Below are 21,390 nucleotides of genomic sequence, written 5' to 3'. Positions count from 1 at the left end.
TCATTTTTATTTTATTTTTTTTCTTCTAAATGTGTATATACCTCATGTACAGTGGATATAAATAGTTTACACACCCCTGTTTAAAATGTTAGGTTTCTGTTAGGAGTGCACCGAAATTCCGGCAGCCGAAAATATCGGCCGAAAATGCACCTAATCCATTTCGGCCGATATTTGTACGAATCGGCAGAAAATAGCAGGGAGGGACTGGGAGGAGGAGCTGGGGGCCGGTGCGTTCACTGTGCTCCGGCCCCCAGCTCCAGTAGTTATAAAAAGTGTGCAATTAATATGGATTCTATTCATGAGGCCTCCTCTACGCACATCCTACTCACAGGGCTGTTCTGGCCGGCCGGGCAGACGTCATGACTGACGTCATGTGCCCGGCCTACTTTCTGAATGAAGGAAGCGGCGCAGGCATGTGACGTCAGTCGTGACGCTGCCGCTCGTCTGCCCGGCCGGCCAGCACAGCCCTGTGAGTAGGATGTGCGTAGAGGAGGCCTCATGAATAGAATCCGTATTAATTGCACACTTTTTATAACTACTGGAGCTGGGGGCCGGAGCACAGTGAACGCACCGGCCCCCAGCTCCTCCTCCCAGTCCCTCCCCGCTATTTTCTATTAATTGTACAATGGGGGGGGGGGGGGGGGGGTCTGTGGATGGCACTGTTATGGGGTGGGTGGGGGTCTGTGGATGGCACTGTTATGGGGTGGGTGGGGGTCTGTGGATGGCACTGTTATGGGGTGGGGGGTCTTTTAAAAGTATTTGGGCAAAAAGGCGGTTTCGGTCAAGGGGTATCCTGAATTTTCGGTTTCAGTTTCGGACCAGAATTTTCATTTCGGTGCACCCCTAGTTTCTGTGCATTAAAAGAATGAGACAAATATAAATAATTTCAGAACTTTTTCCACCTTTTTAATGTGACCTATAAAGTGTACAACTCAATTGAAAAACATCCTAAAATCTTTTAGGTAGAGGGAAGAAAAATAATAATAATGTGGTTGCATAAGCATGCACACCCTCTTATGACTGGGGATGTAGCTGTGTTCAGAATTGAGCAATCGCATTCAAATTCATGTTAAACAGGAGTCAGCATACACCTGCCATCATTTTAAAATGCCTCTGATTAACCCCAAATAAAGTTCAGAGTCTCTAGTAGGTCTTTCCTGAAATTTTCTTCGTCGCATTCCACAGCAGAAGCCATGGTCCACAGAGAGCTTCCAAAGCATCAGAGGGATCTCATTGTTAAAAGGTATTAGTCAGGAGAAGGGTACAAAAGAATTTTCAAGGCATTAGATATACCATGGAACACAGTGAAGACAGTCATCAAGTGGAGAAAATATGGCACAACAGTGACATTACCAAGAACTAGACGTCCCTCCAAAATTGAGGAAAAGACGATAAGAAAACTGGTCTGGGAGGCTACCAAGAGGCCTACAGCAACATTAAAGGAGCTGCAGGAATATCTGGCAAGTACTGGCTGCGTGGTACATGTGACAACAATCTCCCGTATTCTTCATATGTCTGGGCTATGGGGTAGAGTGGCAAGACAAAAGCCTTTTTTTACGAAGAGAAACATCCAAGCCAGGCTACATTTTGCAAAAACACATCTGAAGTCTCCCAAAAGCATGTGGGAAAAGGTGTTATGGTCTGAAACCAAGGTAGAACTTTGTGGCCATAATTCCAAAAGATATGTTTGGCGCAAAAACAACACTGCACATCACCAAAAGAACACCATACCCACAGTAAAGCATGGTGGTGGCATCATCATGCTTTGGGGCTGTTTTTCTTCATCTGGAACTGGGGCCTTAGTTAAACTAGAGGGAATTATGAACGGTTCCAAATACCAGTCAATATTGGCACAAAACCTTCAGGCTTCTGCTAGAATGCTGAACATGAAGAGGAACTTCATCTTTCAGCATGACAATGACCCAAAGCATACATCCAAATCGGCAAAGGAATGGCTTCACCAGAAGAAGATTAACGTTTTGGAATGGCCCAGACCTGAATCTGATTGATTGAAATTCTGTGGGGTGAACTGAAGAGGGCTGTACACGGGAGATGCCCTCGCAATCTGACAGATTTGGAGTGTTTTTTTTTTTTTTAAAGAAGAGTGGGCAATTCTTGCCAAGTCAAAATGTGCAATGCTGATAGACTCATACCCAAAAAGACTGAGTGCTGTAATGCAATCAAAAGGTGCTTCAACAAAGTATTAGTTTAAAGGTGTGCACACTTATGCAACCATTTTATTTTTATAATTTTTCTTCCCTCTACCTAAAAGATTTCAGTTTGTTTTTCAGTTAAGTTGTACATTTTAACGGGGGGTGTAGACTTTTTATATCCGCTGTAGGTTAGAATCTAACCTCAGCTGCTGCACTTACAAGTTGTTTTTATCTAATTTTATTGACACACAGATTATTCACTATAACAGAAGTAAAAGGGCCATAGCCACACGGTATACAAGTCATGCATGACCCTAGGGCTGCCTGTACTCGATGTGGCCCCAGCAGCAGGATCTGTGTCTACCGCTATTTGTTTCAGCACAGCCTGGAAATTAACAGTGAGCCGCATGCGGATCCTTCTACCAGGGCCACATCATACATGACCACCCTTATATTAAACACATAGCAGGTAGAAGGCCAACAAAATCACGGGGGCAGACATTGTCATGTACCTTCAGCATACTTCATAGCAAGATTAAATCGGGCAGAACTAGCACATAATCATAAGTGGCAATAACATCATACAGTCTTATTGAAGTACAGCAGACAATATTACTTCTTAGCAGGACCCGCTAGTACAGAGTGTAAAGTAATGGGGGAGAGACACCCAGGGCAGACTCTCATGGTTGTGTAGCCAAAGTATGAGGAAGCCTAGGAGATGACTAGTGTGTTAAGGGTGAATTGTGCCAACCCCAACATAACCCTACATATTTATGGGATCACGTAACAAGTTTGTACACCAGCGCCTCCAACGGCAGCAACTTCCACATACTTGATGTATGAGCATTGGATTATTACCATCTGAGGGCAATACATTTTAAAACTTCACAAAGGAGGTTAACATGATATCCGAGGTCTGGTGGAAGGCTGACTCTCGGCACCTCTGCTGATCACCTGTTTGAAGGGGCTGCAGTGCTAGTACATGAGCTGCATTCTCATTGGCATTTACCCGCCAGCTCTCTGTTGTAGCAGCAGTGCAGGGTAATTACAGCTTCCTCTCCTGTTCATTTGAATGGGACAAAGAGTTGTATTGCGCAGTGGACAGTGAGCAGGGAAACATTGAAGAGAATGCAGGACGAGCACTGCACCCCCTTCAAACAGCTGATTGACAGGGGTGTCAGGAGTCGGCTCCCTACCAATCTGATATTGATGACTTATCCTTAGGCCAGGTCATCAGTTTCATGAGACCGGAATACCACTAAAACAACTAATTGCCTTAATTCATTATTACTGTAGTAATGGCATGATTTGCTTTTTTACTTTTATCAGCCAACTCTTAAGAAGAGAAAACTGGAAGATGGAGAAGACTGTTCAGGTAACTTTTTGGCTTTTCATTGCATTTGCTTGCTTCATGTGCCAGTGTTTCCTATGGTGGTGATGTACAATACTAGTGATATATCTCTTCCTGGATCTCTCAGATGAGGAGGAAGGGGAGACCCATCACCTGGGTGGGTGGGTTCAAATTGTGTTTTCTTCCATCCGTTTAACGTATACGATAAACTGATGCCATACAGTGGCATCCATTCACTGTAGAGTTCCATGGCAAAAAAATAAAGTATACGGATACAAGAACATGGTGTGCTCCTTTTTTCTTCTTGCGTATATGTCAGAGGCATAAAACGTCATGTGAACCCACCCTAAGAAAGATTAAAAACTCTACTGTATAGGTTGTGCGCTCAGTATGTAAATGACCTGACACGCGCAGGAATCGGATCTGAACGTTCTAATTCGGTGTTCCTGGCTTCACCAGCATGATGTGCAACGCTTGCACGCATGACTGCTGAGGCCATTGATTGACTTTTTTCATGACCAAGATCAGGTCCCAATACCCTGGTCTGGCATGGACCACTGGGAGCCATGGCTCTTAAACAGTGTTTTTAGAGCACTATTCACACTTCCATCACGTTTTCATCACCCTGTTCTGTCATAGCAGCAAAAAAAAAAAGAATAGTGGAGTGCTGGATCTGTTCTATGACAGACACCGTTGACTTTTATGGGGTCCGTCAGGTTCCAGAACATCATTTTGATGCGAGTATAGCGCTGCACTATTACCACTGTTAAATATGATGGAAGTGTGAACACGTCTGAAAGCTCCATGCTCTCCGGCATGGTGGTGATGGCTATTGTTGTGATGCACGAACGCCCTTTAAAAATGCAGTTATGGACGTAAAGTTGCTAAATGGCAAATCCTGTTTTTATGTTGTCTTTTCCTTCTGTAGGGACTAAAATTTTTGTCATGCCTAATGGGATGCTGAAGAGTAACGCCCCCCTTGTTGAGATCATTGAAAGAGTAAAACCTGAGATAAGGCTACTCATAGAGAAATGTAACACGGTGAGTGTTTTCTGTATCCGCCTGGGCCTTACCTGTCTTCTATTAGGTTCTAGGGGGGCAGCTCGAGGCTTCACTGGGCAATTCTTTATGCCTTTTTCTTTTTATTTAAGGTAAAAATGTGGGTTCAACTCTTAATTCCAAGGATAGAAGATGGAAACAATTTTGGCGTGTCAATTCAGGTAAGCCCCATTGTATTATATAGATGATGTAATGCACGTGTGTCCAACGCTTCCTACCCTGAGAGCCACATCCGGCCCTGAGAGATGGTCATGTACCACTTTGAACATGACCATTGTGCACATCTCCTTTTCCAATTAATCAGTGGCCAAGAACATAAATGACACCTACCTTGGACCCCCACCTATATTAAGGGAGTTTCTCGCTAGTATCATTGGGGGACACAGAAGACCATGGGTATAGCTGCTGCCACTAGGAGGCGACACAAAAAAAAAAAAGTTGGGTCCTCCTTTCAGCTATACCCCTCCTGCAGCTTAGTGTTCATGGGAGGCAGACCTCCATGCTTAGCTTTTTTTTTTTTTTTTTTTCTTTAGCTCGACTGCTGGCAGGTCTCCAAGCTGCCTGCGTTCCCACCCAAGAGACGGGAGTCCAGGGGGTCCATAAGCCCGCTGCTTGTTCCTGGTCTCCAGAAGGCAAGGCGGACCAGAGGTTCCTAAAGCTTCTGTATCCCTCCAGCTTTTGGATCGCCAGGTCCGGCCTCCGCAAAATCCCCCGTTACCGGTGTAGTTACCCTCACCAAGGGGTAACACACCGAAGCTGGTGACCCAGCTGGAGCCAAGGTTTTCCCCATGTGAATATCCCCCACGGAGGCCTGCTTACCTTTATCTTACTCTGAGGCCTCAGTTTCAGCAGGCGTCCCTTGCCCGGTGTGGGGAGGGGATACTTCATGTCAGGTCACCTTCTGCTTATTCCCAGCGTTCCGGTCCATGTCGGGGCCGCTTGTAATTCTCTGCTGCCTACTCCCCGTGGCAGTCCGGCTTATTGCCTGGCCGGGGTATGTCGCAGGTTTGCTCTCCCGCTCCCTCCCTGCATTGTCGCCCCATCCGGAAGTTCTTCCGGTCTGCCCTGCCTGTACTCGAGGCCCCGGCTATGCGACCTTCAAAACTGTTTCGGGGGCGCGAACTCTTCCAACAGAGCGTGAAATTTTCACGCTATTTCTTCCTCCCACAGCGACCAATAAGCTCGCTCCTGGGCTTAACCCTTTCCTTGCCTCAGTACTACTGTGCTGGGCAAAATAAAATGCTTCCTGGACTCAAGACAACTAGAGTTTACAGGTCCTTCTCAAAAAATTAGCATATTGTGATAAAGTTCATTATTTTCTGTAATGTACTGATAAACATTAGACTTTCATATATTTTAGATTCATTACACACCAACTGAAGTAGTTCAAGCCTTTTATTGTTTTAATATTGATGATTTTGGCATACAGCTCATGAAAACCCAAATTTCCTATCTAAAAAAATTTGCATATTTCATCCGACCAATAAAAGAAAAGTGTTTTTAATACAAAAAAAGTCAACCTTCAAATAATTAGGTTCAGTTATGCACTCAATACTTGGTCGGGAATCCTTTTGCAGAAATGACTGCTTAGATGCGGCGTGGCATGGAGGCAATCAGCCTGTGGCACTGCTGAGGTGTTATGGAGGCCCAGGATGCTTCGATAGCGGCCTTAAGCTCATCCAGAGTGTTGGGTCTTGCGTCTCTCAACTTTCTCTTCCCAATATCCCACAGATTCTTTATGGGGTTCAGGTCAGGAGAGTTGGCAGGCCAATTGAGCACAGTAATACCATGGTCAGTAAACCATTACCAGTGGTTTTGGCACTGTGAGCAGGTGCCAGGTCGTGCTGAAAATTGAAATCTTCATCTCCATTAAGCTTTTCAGCAGATGGAAGCATGAAGTGCTCCAAAATCTCCTGATAGCTAGCTGCATTGACCCTGCCCTTGATAAAACACAGTGGACCAACACCAGCAGCTGACATGGCACCCCAGACCATCACTGACTGGGTACTTGACACTGGACTTCAGGCATTTTGGCATTTCCCTCTCCCCAGTCTTCCTCCAGACTCTGGCACCTTGATTTCCGAATGACATGCAAAATTTGCTTTCAACCGAAAAAAGTACTTTGGACCACTGAGCAACAGTCCAGTGCTGCTTCTCTGTAGCCCAGGTCAGGCGCTTCTGCTGCTGTTTCTGGTTCAAAAGTGGCTTGACCTGGGGAATGCGGCACCTGTAGCCCATTTCCTGCACACGCCTATACACGGTGGCTCTGGATGTTTCTACTCCAGACTCGGTCCACTGCTTCCGCAGGTCCCCCAAGGTCTGGAATTGGTCCTTCTCCACAATCTTCCTCGGGGTCCGGTCACCTCTTCTCGTTGTGCAGTGTTTTCTGCCACACTTTTTCCTTCCCGCAGACTTCCCACTGAGGTACCTTGATACAGCAGTCTGGGAACAGCCTATTCGTTCCGAAATTTATTTCTGTGTCTTACCCTCTTGCTTGAGGGTGTCAATGATGGCCTTCTGGACAGCAGTCAGGTCGGCAGTCTTACCCATGATTGCGGTTTTGAGTAATGAACCAGGCTGGGAGTTTTTAAAAGCCTCGGGAATCTTTTGCAGGTGTTTAGAGTTAATTAGTTGATTCAGATGATTAGGTTAATAGCTCGTTTAGAGAACATTTTCATGATGTGCTAATTTTTTGAGATAGGAATTTTGGGTTTTCATGAGCTGTATGCCAAAATCATCAATATTAAAACAATAAAAGGCTTGAACTACTTCAGTTGTGTGTAATGAATCTAAAATATATAAAAGTCTAATGTTTATCAGTACATTACAGAAAATAATGAACTTTATCACAATATGCTAATTTTTTTAAAAGGACCTGTAGATTTGAGCTGTACGTAATTAAAAATATTCATTGTTTAATCCTTGGAGCTATCTGGTCCTGTTCTGGCCCTAGTTCCCACCGCCATTCCATAGTCAGAGTTCTTACCACTACAGCTGGATTCATACGTCCGGTAGTGCTACTTTCTCGCCCAGTTTCCTTGGGGGACACAGAAGACCTTGGTATAGCTCATCTCCCTAGGAGGCGTGACACTAAGTAAGAACTGTTAGCCCCTCCTCCACAGCTATACCCTCAGCCTGGAGAGAGAGACTGTCAGTTTTTAGCTTAGTGTCCAAGGAGGCAAGACACTCCCTGCTACTGCAGGGCTGTTTTCTCCTTGTTTTAATTTTAGATTTTTACTTTTTTCTTTTCTTTTTGTTCCAGAACATCAGGGACAACAGAGACGCACTAGACCTCTCTGTTTCTCCCGGGGTCGAGCTGCGCCAGTGCCGGTCATCCGCACTGCTGCCTCCCCCACAGAAGGCAAGGTGGATCAGGGCAGCCCAGCTCCCCTACATCCCGCCAGCGCAAGGGTCGCCCGCACGCCAAGTCCCTCTTCCAGCGTCCTGCCACTACGGTGCCAGTAGCTGAAGGGGCGACCCTGCTGGAACGGACCGAGGGTGAAGACGGCTGTGGTGAGAGATTGGCTTCTCCAGCCCTACGTCCCCCCCCCCCACCCCGGTCTCCTGCGTGCCTGACCCCCATACTGACAGGGCCTCTGGACCCTTTTGTCCCTGCTAGTCCTAGGCTGGCCCCTGGCTGCCACAGGGCGACATTCTGCTCCCTCTCCTCCATAGGACATTGGCACCCTTCTCCCTGACAAGAAGAATGCCTGGGGAGCTGCAGAGGTTCGCACCTAGCTGCCCCTGACGTAGGGGTTATGCAGGCCTCCCACCCTCACAGACCCGGTCTCAGGGTCCCCCTCCCTCTTACCGGCCACTGCTTCAGGGCCAGAGGGCCCGCGCCTTGCTGCCCCTGACCCATCACGGGCACCGGTCCAAGGGCAAGGTGGTTGTGGCTGCCGGCCATATGGAGCGCTGTTCTAGGCCAAGGGCCCGCTCCAGGGGTGAAATGGCTGCCGGGTCATCGCTTCCGACAGCGGGTGGGCACCGCGGCCTACAAATGAGCGCTATGCCTCAACAGCCCCCGGCCGACCGTCGGAACATTCCGGTCGGCCGGGCGCCGCAAAATGTTGTTCCCCTCCTGGGCGACACTTCGCGGCAGCGATCCCACTCTATCCGGGTCCCCAGCGCTTCCGGCCCGCGGGGTGGGCACCCGCGGCCGGTATGTGCTGCTCCGTAGGCCCGGCCGGTACTTTAAATACTGTGCGGCCCCGGTCAGCCGGGCGCCGCTAAAAATTTAGACCCCGGCTTCACGGCCTGCTAGGCCGCAAAATTCGGGCCTCTGTTGGAGGGGGCTGGAACTTCTCCGGGCGCGAATCTTCCCGCCTGGAGGTTCCCCCGCCCCCAGAGGATCGCAGTGCCGCCCCCAGGCCGGATCCCTGTTAACCCCTTGGGTACAGGCCGGCTTCCGATGGGCCTGTGTGGCTTTCTGCCTCAGTGAGGCTGGGTTATAATAAATAAATTAAACAAAAAAAAAGAAAAAAAAAAAAAAAGAAATTAAATTATTTATTAATGACTTGTGGGCTGCGCAGGACACTGCAGCCTCATCTCAGAGTGCTGCCTGTATACATGCCCCCCTTCCATAGGTGGCATGGTGTCGCGCTCCCCGGCTGCGGCGCTACCAGGGTCATTTCCCCTTCTAGGCGTTTTTTTTTGCCCTCTCCGCGCTACGGCGCTGGTCAGTGCATGCGGCCTTTTCTGTAGGGTGCCTGCCATGTGCAGGACCCCCCTCCTGGCGGGATACTGCACTCTCCTTAACTGCGGGTTGGCCTTGTGCATGATCGCCCTTTCATTGGCGGCCTACTGCAGTTTCTCCGGATACGGTGCTGGCCATGTGCACGACCACCTTCCATAGGTGGAACACGGCAATTCGTTGCCGGCCATGTGCGTGACCCCTTCCATAGGCGGAACGCTACACTCTCACTGGATTCGTTGCCGATCATGTGCATGACCCCCTTCTTAGGCGGAATATTGCACTCTCATCGGATTCGGTGCTGGCCATGTGCACGACCCCCTTCCTTAGGCGGAACGCCGCACTGTCTCTGGATTCGCTGCCTGCCATAGGCATGACTCCCTTCTGTGGACGGCATTCGGCACTCTCACTGGATTCACTGCCAGCCATGTGCATGGCCACCTTCCATAGGCGGTATGATGCACTCTCATTGGATTCACTGCCGGCCTTGGGCATGCCTCCTTCCCTGGTGGCGGCATACATACACTCCCTCGGTCGGTGGTTGTTCTCTTGCCGGTACGTTGTTGGCCAGGTGCATGAACCCTATGCATGGCGGGGTGCTTGCACTCTCTCTGGATCCGCTGCCGGCCATATGCATGACCCCTCTTCCGTGGGCGGTGTACGCACTCTCACTGGATTCGCTGCCGGCCATGGGCATGCCTCCTTTAGGTGACATACGCACATTTTCACCGGCTGCTCGCACTCTCCCTGAATGCGATGCTGGCCAGGTGCATGGCCCCCCCCCACCCTTCATGTTCTGGGCGGCATACTACACTCTCACCGGATACATTGCTGGCCTTGAGCATGGCCTTCTAACATGGGTGGAACGCTTGTGTTCCCATTGGATGCGGTGCTGGCCTTGTGCGTGACCACCCCTCATTCCATGGGCGGAATTTTGCACGCTCACGGGATTCAAGGCTGTCCTTGTATGTGCTGTGCTGGACTTGCTCATGTTCCCCCTTCATTGGTGGAGTAGTTGCACTCTCACAAAATTTCGGTGTTGGGTGAATTGTTGCACACTCACTTAATGCTAGGATAGCCCTGTGCATGACCCCCCTTTCACTAGGTGGACCTCCTGCGTTCCTGCTGGATACTGTGTGGCCATGTGCATGGCGCCCTTCTGGGCGAAGTAGGGTATGCCCTACTTCTCTGACGTAGTTACGACCTTGGGCATCACCCCCTTTTTGGGGCGGGCCCTTGCACTCTTGCTGACTGCAGTTTGCCAGGTACATGTCCCCCCCCTTTCGAGGAGGTCAGTTTGCGTTCTATCGCATACCTTACTAGTCTTGTGCATAACTCCTTTTCAGTTGCACTTCCGTAGATACTGTGGGACTCTGTGGCTGGCCTTCTTCGCTGAGTGATATTTTTGCAGTGAGCGGACGTTCTTGTGCGTTGTTTGGGCCGTGTATGCCTTCTCGTCCTGTAGGTGGGTTAGCCTTCTCACTGCTTACGGGGCTACTCGTACGTATGCCTCCTTTCCCCCTGCGACATACTTTTTCTCTTGGGAGACGGTGTTTGCAGCAAGCCTTGCACTATTCTCTAAGGAGATCATTCTGTCCACCTGTGTGAGCCTAAGGTGTTGTCCAATAAGCAACAGATGAATACCTTATATTTAAGTAGACGGGCTCTGCTGCTTGCTACTGCACCGAGCTGGGTGGTACTCACTCATTTCGTTGGCCCTTCCGCCCGGGGAGTGTTCGTGGTTCCTAGATACGTACCCATTCGTCCTTCCGCGGCATTGTTTCCCTGCGCTAGTGGTCACATGGTCGAGAGTGCTGTCTGCAGCGCCCTTCGCATCTTATGTTGGCTCTGGCAGGACTACGGTCCCCTCGCCTAGTACCTTTTCCTCCTCTTCGGGTGCAGTGTGGTATGATTCTTTCCGGTTGGCGCCCTCGGTGCTTCAGTCTGATCTGCTACCAGGTTCGGGCTGCTCTTCTTGGGAAGGTCACCCAACTTCTCTTGGGTGCTCGCCTACCCAGGTCCGGAGGACCTCCGCCTTGAGTTCTTCAGGATGCCGGCCTCTGTCTCGACCGCCTTTTCTCGCCGGTCGGTTTGGCTCCCACTCGGTACAGATCACTCCGATGTGGCTTCTGTTCCGGCCGCGCTTCAGAGGCTGTTCCTTCACTGCCCTTCCCTCGGGGGAGAGCGTGGTTGTTCATGTGGATGGTACTGGTGTTCCCTTTGAGTCCCCCTTGTCCACACTGGTTGTACTAGCTGTGTACCTAGTTACCGGGTCTACGGCGTTCTGTCCTCCCGCTGGGTGCAGATTGCGTTTTTGTTTTTTTGGTTTCAATTCTAGGCAATGTTTCTGCTATGGACTTACCTTCTCGGTAGCTTGGGAGGACTGCCTTTTGCCAAGATTGTCTTCAGATCTCCCACACCGGGACTGTAGTCCGTCTTCCTGTGGTGACTGCATTGGCTTGGGTTTTAGCCTGTCTTGTCCTGGCATCTGGCGGTTGCTGGACGGACCCTTCGGTTCCTGTCCGTTTGTCCTTCTGCTCCCCCACTCAGGGTGGATCCGGGACAACTTGCTCGGGGGCCGGCGGGACCAGTTCTACCGACCGTTCTACCCGTGTTCCTGGTCTGCGCCTGATCATTGGGTTTTCACCCTCTTGCCCAGGCGACTCTAGTGGGCTCGCTAGTGTTCGCTCCTGGCCGTGTTTCGTCCAGGATCTGTTGGAGGACTTAGGTTTTTACCTGGGGTTCTGTGGGAAGCTGGGCGTTCCCCCGCTCTTCCTTTCTCTCTCCATGGTTCTGTTTTTCTCCAGTCCGGCCTGGAACTGGGACTGGGACTCTGTCGCTTGAAGTATCAGGTGTCAGCGCTGCCCTTCTTCTTTCAGCGTTCCCCGGCCCTCTGGGCCTGTCTGGACCTTCTTCCGTGGAGCGGCTCTTGGGTTCCTTTGTGCTGCCCTCCGGTACCGCCCTGGGACCTACATACTGGGCTCTTGGCGCTCCAATCTTTCGCTTGGAGCCGTTACAGTGGTTCTCTCTACTCCTTCTGTCCTGTACGGTTGTGTTTCTGTAGCCATCGTGTCTCTGGCGGGTGCCTGAGTGGCGGCCCTTCTTGTTCCGAGCCTTTTGTCTTTCCCCAGGACAGGGCTGTTCTCCATTCCGTCTCTTCCTTCCTTCTGAAGGTGGTGTTTGTCTTTCATTTCGTCGAGGCAGTCGTCCTCCCCTTCCCACCCCCGGGAACGGACACTTCACCGGTTTGGACGTTGTTTGGACCTTGCAGTTTTTTACTTGGAGATCTCCGACTCTTGTCTACGTTTGGCCTCTTGGGTTCCAGGAGGTCCGCGCGAAAGGTTGACGGCATCCAGGGTGGCTTTCCTCCTCTTTCTCAGAGTGGCTATTACTGTGGTTGCCGCACCAAGGGCAGGGTTCTGCTTTTGGTGTCACCGTTCATTTCACCAGAGCTGTCGGTTCCTCCTGGGTCAGAGGCATTAGGCTTCGGCCATGCATTTGTGCAAGGCGGTCACTTCTTCCTTGCACACCTTACCAGGTTCTACAGGGTGCGTACTCGGGCTTCAGCGTCTGCTGCCTTGGGCCGCCTGGTCTGCAGGCGGCGGTTTCTTGATGCCTTCGGGTGCTTCGCCTTGGTGCTGTGGTCCCTCCCCTCTTGGACTGCTATTGAACGTCCCAAGGTCTTCTGTGTCCCCCAAGGAAACTGGGCGAGAAAACGAGATTTTTGTATAACTTACCAGTAAAATCTTTCTCGCTCTTTCCTTGGGGGACACAGCACCCACCCATTCTTTGTTCTTCTCTGCACGGTTTCCGGGTTTGTTTTACCCGTTGGGTAGTTGGCTTGTTGGTTCCACTTTTGGACTTTGCCTTGTTTTCACTACTTGGACACGCAACTGACAGTCTCTCTCTCCAGGCTGAGGGTATAGCTGTGGAGGAGGGGCTAACAGTTCTTACTTAGTGTCACGCCTCCTAGGGAGATGAGCTATACCAAGGTCTTCTGTGTCCCCCAAGGAAAGAGCGAGAAAGAGATTTTACTGGTAAGTTATACAAAAATCTTGTTTTTCTTCCATAAGCGGCAGTCATGCACTCCCTGTAGTTCCATAGGTAAAGTCGTTTCACTGGATTCTGTAGGTCCTGTCACATTCCCTTCCTTCTTTAGGCAGAATGTGTGCTTACCACTGGACCCTGTACATCCTGTAGCATTACCCTCCTTCCTTAGGTGGAATAATTTCACTTGCACTGGATACTGTACAGCCTGTAGCATTACCCTCCTTCCATTGACGGAGTAGTTGCACAACCAGTAGTGCTTACACTACCAGTGGACCTGGTACATCTTGTCGGGTTACCCTCTTTCCATCAGCGGAGTGATTCCCTATCTCTGGAATCTGTTCATCCGATCGCATTTTCTGTCATTTTCTGTACTCCTATTCCATGGCTACTTCTGTGTGACTCTGTCCCAGGAGGAGTATTTGTGTTCATCGGTTTTTCCGCATCCCCTTTCTCCATGTGGAGTATCGGCCCTGGTGTTTTGTGCGGTATCTGCGCACTATTCTTCCTTCTAGGGGTGCAACCTTCTCACTAGTTGTAGCTGTGATTGTGCCTACATTTCTTTCTTCCACAGGTGGCACTGTGCTCATGTTCTTCCATCTTTGGGTGCGATAGATCCTCCAGGCCTTATGTATGGTGTTCCTGAGGCGCTGGCTGACAGGTACTTATTTCCTATAGTGCTGTCATCTGCCCATACCATGACATTCTGCAGCTGGTGGGTTTGCTCACTTCTCGTGGGTATTAGTACGGTTTTCTGTGCATGGTATAACCTGCCGATTTTCTATGGCGCTGACTTCACATGTCGTGCATTGCCTCTACCATCTACTATGCTGTCAGCATCAGCGTTGCCTCCTTGTGGTTTTGGGTATGCACTTATTCAGTTTGCATATGTGAATTGCTTCCATGGCTCCCCTCCCCGGGTAGAGCGGTCGTACTGTCCTTGTTGTCGCCTCTAAATGCTGGTTCCCTAATCGGCCTCTTCTACTTCTCCCCTTCCACAGGGCGAGTAGTTGCACTTTCTTCAGATACTGTTTCTGCCTGCTCGGCCAGTTTCAATTGCCATTGAGTTCTTGTGTGCCCCCTTTCTGCTGTAGAGATCCTGCAGCGGTGGTATTGGTTCTGTTCGCATTATTTTTTTTTTCTGGGACTTGTGGCGTTCGGTGTCCACACTATCTTCCTGGTGCAGTATTTATGCCATCTTTGGTTCCTTTCGGCCCGTTTTGTGCATTCCTCAGTTAACCCCATTCTTTTCTTCTTTAGGTGTGGTTGTTCTGTTTTGGCAGTCAACAGTGTCTGAAGAGTTTACACAACCTTCATATTTTCATCCCTTTGGAATATTATATATTTTTTTTTTTTTTTTTTTTTTTTTTTTTTTTTTTCCCCAGCTTTGGGTTAGATCTGCCAGTTCAGGCAGCTTTCGATGGCGTATCTGATGGCTTCTCTCCTTTTGTTCTGGAACTTAAGGTCCTCCTCTACCCATCTCTAGTTATCACATTGGCAGCAAACCCCTTGGCCGACGTTTTTGCTTCTGGAGGCCCCTTATTTATTTTTTTTCCTTCCTACCAGGTTACTCCCCTCCTTTTTTCTGGTTTGGGTCAGCTTCACTGCCTTTTTCTCATTGACTTTCTTCACTCCCTCAAGAACTTTTTCTTGTGGGTCATTTTCATGCATGTCATCCAGGTTCTCTAGCCCTGCCTTGTTCGTCATGGTCCCGCTGGAGTGGTATTCTCTTCTGGTAGCCTATTATGGTTCTGGGGCCTTGCCTTCTGGGCACCCCTACTTCGTCCCCGTGGGGGGCAAAATTTTTGTCACATCTGCGCTTCCCTGATACCCAGACGGCATTTTTAGTTTGTCGTCTTCCAATCCGTTTCCATTTTTTCTTCTCGCACAATATTGTGGGGTTCTGACCTATGGCTATCACCTCCCCAAAAGTCTTCTGAATCCAATCTCTCTCTCCCTCGTGGGGCATTATGACTGGTCTTGGATTCGTTCTGTTCTTGTTCCCTCCCCATGGTACTTCTCTTTAACATTCTATGGTCGGATTTTTTGTGCTTGCCTGTAAAATCCCTTTCTCGCTGAGTTCATTGGGGGACAGGGAGGACCATGGGTATAGCTGTTGCGACTAGGAGGCAACACTAAGCAAAAAAGGGTTAGCTTCTCCCTTCAGCTATACCCCTTCTGCAGACACTGAGCTAATCAGTCTGTACAAAAGCAGTACAAGGAGCGCCAGCAATGTATTTATGGGAGCTGTGTTCCTCAATGAACTCGGCGAGAAAGGGATTTTACAGGTAAGCGCAAAAAATCCTGTTTTCCACATCACTAGACTGACTGAGGGACCCCCTCTGCCGCACACTTATTACGGTAACACTGTGGTGGAGGAGGGTGCACCCTGAGTACCTTCACTTAGTTTAGAAGGACTAGAGCTTGGTCTGGTGATGTGGAGACCTTGTCTAGTAGTCATTTTATCCCAATCCCTGTTTTATTTTCCCTTAATTTTACCACATTTACTAGTCCCAGTTCCTTTTACCTTTACCTAAATACAAATGCACACCACACTTTCCAGGTTTATGTATTAAAAATTTTGACTACAATGTATAATTTTCACATCACACACATACTCTTTGTTGTGTTGGTCTTTCACATCAAATCCCAATAAAATTGTTTTTGGGCGTAACGTGAAAAAATTTGGAAAAGTTCAAGCGGTATGAATACTTTTTAAGGCGCTGTATATAATGTGGTGCTCTCTAATATTCTTTAATACTCTATGGGCCAGATTTATCATTAGCTCAAGTCAGAATAATGGAGTGAAAGTCGCAAATTTTTGCGCAATCGCTTAAACTGTGCAAAAATGTGCGACTTTTTTCTGCACTATGCTGGCGAGTTTTCTGAAAGTGTAGGCGTGTTTTCTTATGTAAATGAATCTCTAGACAGATTTACTATTGGGACTATTTAAAATGTCGCAAAAAAGTTGCAATTTCACTCCAGTGAGGACCATGCTTATCTTATGAGACTTTTTAATAGAACATGCGACTTTTTCATAAAAACGTGCGACTTTTGTAAAGCTGCTTACTGACGGATAAGCTGCTACCGTCAAACCACATTTATTACAGTCTTAAAGGGCCGATCATAAATCTGACTTGGCTAAAACTGACTTTAGCCACATGTGAAAGTGGAGTGAGCTGTCAGTCGTGATAAATCTGGCCCTATGTATTTTAGTAGTCATGCGTTGTTTTCTTGTCCTTTCTTCAAATTTTTTTTTTCTTACATTTAGGAAGAGACTGTGGCAGAGTTGCGGACAGTAGAGAGTGAAGCGGCTTCTTACCTAGATCAGATTTCCAGGTAAAGTTTACAACTAGAGAACACTTTACTGAGCACAGACATGGTTATTACTGATTGGAATTCTATGTAAGGGGCTGTCAACACGCCTTTCTATATTCGAGCAAGCTTGGCGATCTGCTAATTGCTATAGGTCTAAACCCCCAGCAATAAGTTATCACCAGAGGAGTAACTTCAAAAGTTGAGACCTAAGCTGTGGACCACCTTCTGAGACATCTATTTGCCTATGTTGGGCACATAAACAGGACTTGACCTTTAAAGGGAACCTGTCATGTGGATATTTGATTATAATCTAACTAATTATATACAATCATTAACTACTAAAATGTACCTAGATGTAGATGTATTCACTTACTGGTGTGACAGATGGTTACCTCATAATATACACACAAAGATGCCGCATGCTAATGAGCTGTTTCGAGTCCGGCGTGAGGTCATTGAGTCCAGCGTATATTTAATTCAGAGCTATAGCCACTCCCCTGCCCACCTGCTGCTGATTCCTATGGAAACAAACTGTCATTCAGCAGTAGGTGGGCGGGGAGAGTCAGGAGCTCATGAATATTCATGACTCATCATTATCAGCTGGAGCTTTTCAATACAAGATGTTGGCAGATTGACTGGGTCAATTAAAGAAAGTGACCCAGCATTTTGCTAAGAGAATCAGTCACTTATTTATGTTGCCCTTAGTTAGGACACCATAAAACTGGTGACAGGTTCCCTTTAACCACCCCAACAGTCACTTTAAAATTGGAAAACTTTCCAGAAAATGTCTTTTCAATTGAATTCAGCTCAGCCCCACCCACGCTAGTTGATGCTAGTCGTGACGTCAGTGGGCCGGCGGTAAACAGTGAGAAGGCCGCGGCGCTGCTGGAGTGCCGCTGCCTTCTCAAACAGCTGATCGGCGGAGGTCCCTGGTGTCAGACACCCGCTAATCAGAAGCTGATGATTTATCCAGAGGATAGATCCTCAGTTAAATAAAAGTGCAGAACCCCTTTAACTTTTATTTTTACAGGGGAAGTAAAAAAAAAACATGGATTCTAACATTATTTTGTGGGATTTATGGCGTTCACTGTGTGGTTGCAATAAGGCTGGGTTGACATCACTGTTTAGCTTTCCATTTTTCTGATCCATTAGAAGAAAAGAAAAAAAAAAGATCCTTTTAGGCTGGGTTCACATCTGCATTGTGAACTCCGGCGGTCTGTTCCGGCGGAGGAACAGTTTGCCAGAATTCGCTGTATCCGGTATACATGCAGTCTGTCATCTGGAGAAAAGATGCTACACACAGCATTTTTTTTGTCCAGCTAAATCCCGCCAGATCCCATTACAGTGAATGGGGATCCGGCAGTGCATGGTGGTATCCGCCTGTGCTGGATGCGGTAAACTCCGGCAGTCTGTTCCTCCACCGGAACAGACAGCCGGAGTTAAAACTGCAGCTGTGAACCCAGCCTTATTTTGGGAATCTGTTTGCATCAGTTTGTCACTTCTGTCAGATCAGTTATTTTTGAACAGAGAAAAAGTCCTTCAATTACAGCATTATCTCATTTACATTGGGCGCTATAGCCTTTAGAAATCTGTTTGAGAGTGAAAGGATCTGAATCCTGCTATCGTTTTCAGCTGCTGTCACTTCTGTCCCCTTATTGCTATCTTCAACAGCAGGGATCAGCAACCTCCGGCACTCCAGCTGTTGTGAAACTACAACTCTCAGCAGACTCCGTTCACTTGTATGGGAGTTTTTAGAACAGCCAAGTAAGTGTGCATGCTGGGAGTCGTAGTTTCACCACAGCTGGAGTGCCAGAGGTTGCTGATCCTTGTTCTACAGTCCAGGCTTAGAGCAGCACCCCCCTCACCCTGCTGCCCGAGCACTGCCCTGGCTGAACTGTTAAGTCCTTTTCCCAAAGCCTATGTAGAGTTCAGGCAAAACTGTAAAGGGTTTTTTCTGGGACTTAGATCTTGATGGCCTATCCTCGGGATAGGGTGTCCAACATCAGATCAGTGGGTGTCCAACATCCGACGCCCCTATGATGCCCTGTTTTAAGGCAGCCACCAGTGACAGAAACTATACAGTGGATGGAGCTGGAAGTAGGTCGTGTCCACTGCGCCTGAAACTACACGGTAGACAGAGCCTTTCGTCTACTGTACACTCTCTGGCACCAGTGGCTGTCTAAAAAAAGCTGGTTGCTTTTGATCTGATCTGATATTGGTGACCTATCCTGAGGATAGCCCATCAATATCGAAGTCCCGGAAAACCCCTTTAGCAAGAAGTGTGCATTGAGGGCTGCTCTGTAGTTGTCATTCTGAAAGCCTCCTCTACAGCACTAGTGTCAGCTATGGATTAGTCAAAATTAGTTTGCATCTGTTGCTAACTTAGCTGCTGAAAAAAATAAGAATTTTCCTTTTTACTCCCCCCTTCCTTCATGTGTTCATGTTTTCAGATATTACATTACCCGGGCAAAACTTGTTTCTAAAATAGCAAAGTATCCTCATGTGGTAAGTAGTAGCCTCATGTGACACACTATTGACTTCCATGTAGTCTGCTTCCGGCCCTGAGAATGCCACATGGTTCTGAATTGTCTTTTTGCTCTGCAGGAAGATTATCGACGTACGGTGACAGAAATAGACGAAAAGGAATATATTAGTTTACGACTAATTATATCAGAACTGAGGAACCAATATGTAAGCAATTCCTACATCTTTATGAATTATGTTTGCCTGTGCCCGTTGTAAATTAACTCCTTCCCTCATTTGGACATAGCAGATGTCCATTTTAGCGGTGCCCTCCCGGAGACTGATGTACAATTACGTCAGTTCGGTGGTGCAGACACAAGACCTGTGCCCTCGTCATCTACATATGGCTACATCAACAAGTTATGGCTCTTGGAATGTGCTACAAAAAAAAAATACACTTTTATAATGTTCTTCAAAAGCAGTAAAACCTCAAAAACCCAACATACTTTGTATTGCCATAATCCTACTGACCCAAGTAATGGCTCTCAGGTGGAGGCTATGAAAAGGCGAACCCTCCCAATGCCATAATGTCCAAAACTAGCTGCAAGGGGTCCATTTTTCAGGGACTCTTGTTCACTTTCCTTGTAGAAATCAGTTGAGAGGTGGCATTTCTTATGCTTACATAGTTAATGGGGTTGAGTAACACATGAGTCCATCAAGTGCGGCCTATAAAGGCCCCTTTCACACGGGCGAGTTTTCCGCGCGGGTTGAACACATTGCACCCGCACTGAATCAGGACCCATTTATTTATATGGGGCTGTGCACATGAGCGTGATTTTCATGCATCACTTGTGCGTTGCGTGAAAATCGCAGCAAGCTCTATTTTGTGCGTTTTTCACGCAACGCAGGCCCCATAGAAGTGAATGGGGCTGCGTGAAAATCGCAAGCAAGTGCGGATGCGGTGCTATTTTCACGCACGGTTGCTAGGAGTCGATCGGGACCCGATCTTTATTATTTTCCCTTATAATGGGTTGTGGCTGTCCAGAGGAACAAACACTCCTGTAACCTGTTGAGATTACATTAATGTGCTAAAATAAAAATCCCCCCCGTTAAGTTTTCCTTGCGGCCAACATCTGCTGAGCGGATATTAGTTCATCCGGCAGCTGACCCAGAGGATGGCACGTGGCTCTAAATTGTCATCATGTTTGTAACGAATTGTCTTGTGTCTGAAGTTGGAGCTGTATCTGATGTAGCTTTCAGATTGTGTTTTTAATCCTACGTGTCTTTTAGGTGACATTGCACGATATGATCCTCAAAAACATTGAGAAAATCAAGAGGCCCAGGAACAGCAATGCTGAAACCCTCTACTAACCAGCGCGTCCTCGTAATCCCCTCTCAAATTTTTAGTTCTATATTATTTTTTTCTTCTTCCTTTGAACATAAAAGGAGTAAAGACCATCATTGCCTTGTTTGAACTTCTGACATCCGTACCACCAAGAAGGGAAAGAAACTGGCCTGGAAATCAGTGTGCAGGTTTTTAATTGTATTAAACTCCCCCCTCCCCTATTTTTTCTGGAATTGACTGCTAAATAATTGTGTAGAAAGCCCTGCTCAATGATGAGGAGCCTTGAAGCCTTATCACGTGTCGAGTGCTGTAGCCCGAATTCTGGAGCTTTCTCCTCTGGTACTTTTCCGTGCATCGTGACAGTCCTTGAAACGTTGTGGAGTGTCACGCCGCCGCTGCTGCTGCAGAACACCTTTGCTAATTTCTACCTAATATACTGGAATCCTCAATAGAGAAATGACCCATTGTACTTGCCTCTTCCAATTTGTAAGTGTAGTACTGACACCTCTGTACCAGGGGCAGTTTTTTTTTTTTTACTTTTTTTTTTTTTTGTGTGGATGCTGGCATGGACGCCCATCTAAAAAGTGTATCCATAGGATAACCAGAGTATATTTAAAGGGCATCTGTCAGCAGATTTGTACCTATGACACTGGCTGACCTACATGTGCACTTGGCAGCTGAAGACATCTGTGTTGGTTCCATGTCCATATGTGCCCCATTGATGAGAAAAATGATGTTTTAATATATGCAAATGAGCCTCTTGGAGCAACAGGGGCGTTGCCATTACACCTGAATACTCCTCTCTTCTACTGCCGCACCCTCTGCTCTTTGACAAGGCCAGGCAGTGAAATAATCATCACAGCCTGGACCTGTCTATCAAAGTGCAGAGGGTGCGACAGTTGCACCACCTCTAGGAGTAATGGTAACGCCCCCATTGCTCTTAGAGGCTCATTTTAAACGT

General features: G+C 47.9%; 1 protein-coding gene across 1 annotated transcript in view; it reads left to right on the top strand.

Annotated features, from left to right (window-relative positions):
- Positions 1–21,036, top strand: part of PSME3 (proteasome activator subunit 3) — a 32,531-nt gene extending 11,495 nt beyond the window's left edge. The window contains exons 5-11 of the mRNA XM_044297401.1: positions 3,483–3,528; positions 4,433–4,545; positions 4,656–4,724; positions 16,575–16,642; positions 19,072–19,126; positions 19,226–19,312; positions 20,375–21,036. Coding sequence (XP_044153336.1) covers positions 3,483–3,528; positions 4,433–4,545; positions 4,656–4,724; positions 16,575–16,642; positions 19,072–19,126; positions 19,226–19,312; positions 20,375–20,455 — 519 coding nt within the window. The 3' untranslated portion in view covers positions 20,456–21,036. The remainder of the gene's footprint in view (positions 1–3,482; positions 3,529–4,432; positions 4,546–4,655; positions 4,725–16,574; positions 16,643–19,071; positions 19,127–19,225; positions 19,313–20,374) is intronic.
- Positions 21,037–21,390: the final 354 nt, after the last annotated feature.

The sequence above is a fragment of the Bufo gargarizans genome, chromosome 6 (genome assembly GCF_014858855.1).
Source record: "Bufo gargarizans isolate SCDJY-AF-19 chromosome 6, ASM1485885v1, whole genome shotgun sequence".
Classification (NCBI taxonomy): domain Eukaryota; kingdom Metazoa; phylum Chordata; class Amphibia; order Anura; family Bufonidae; genus Bufo; species Bufo gargarizans.
This window is presented reverse-complemented; position numbering and strand designations above follow the sequence as displayed.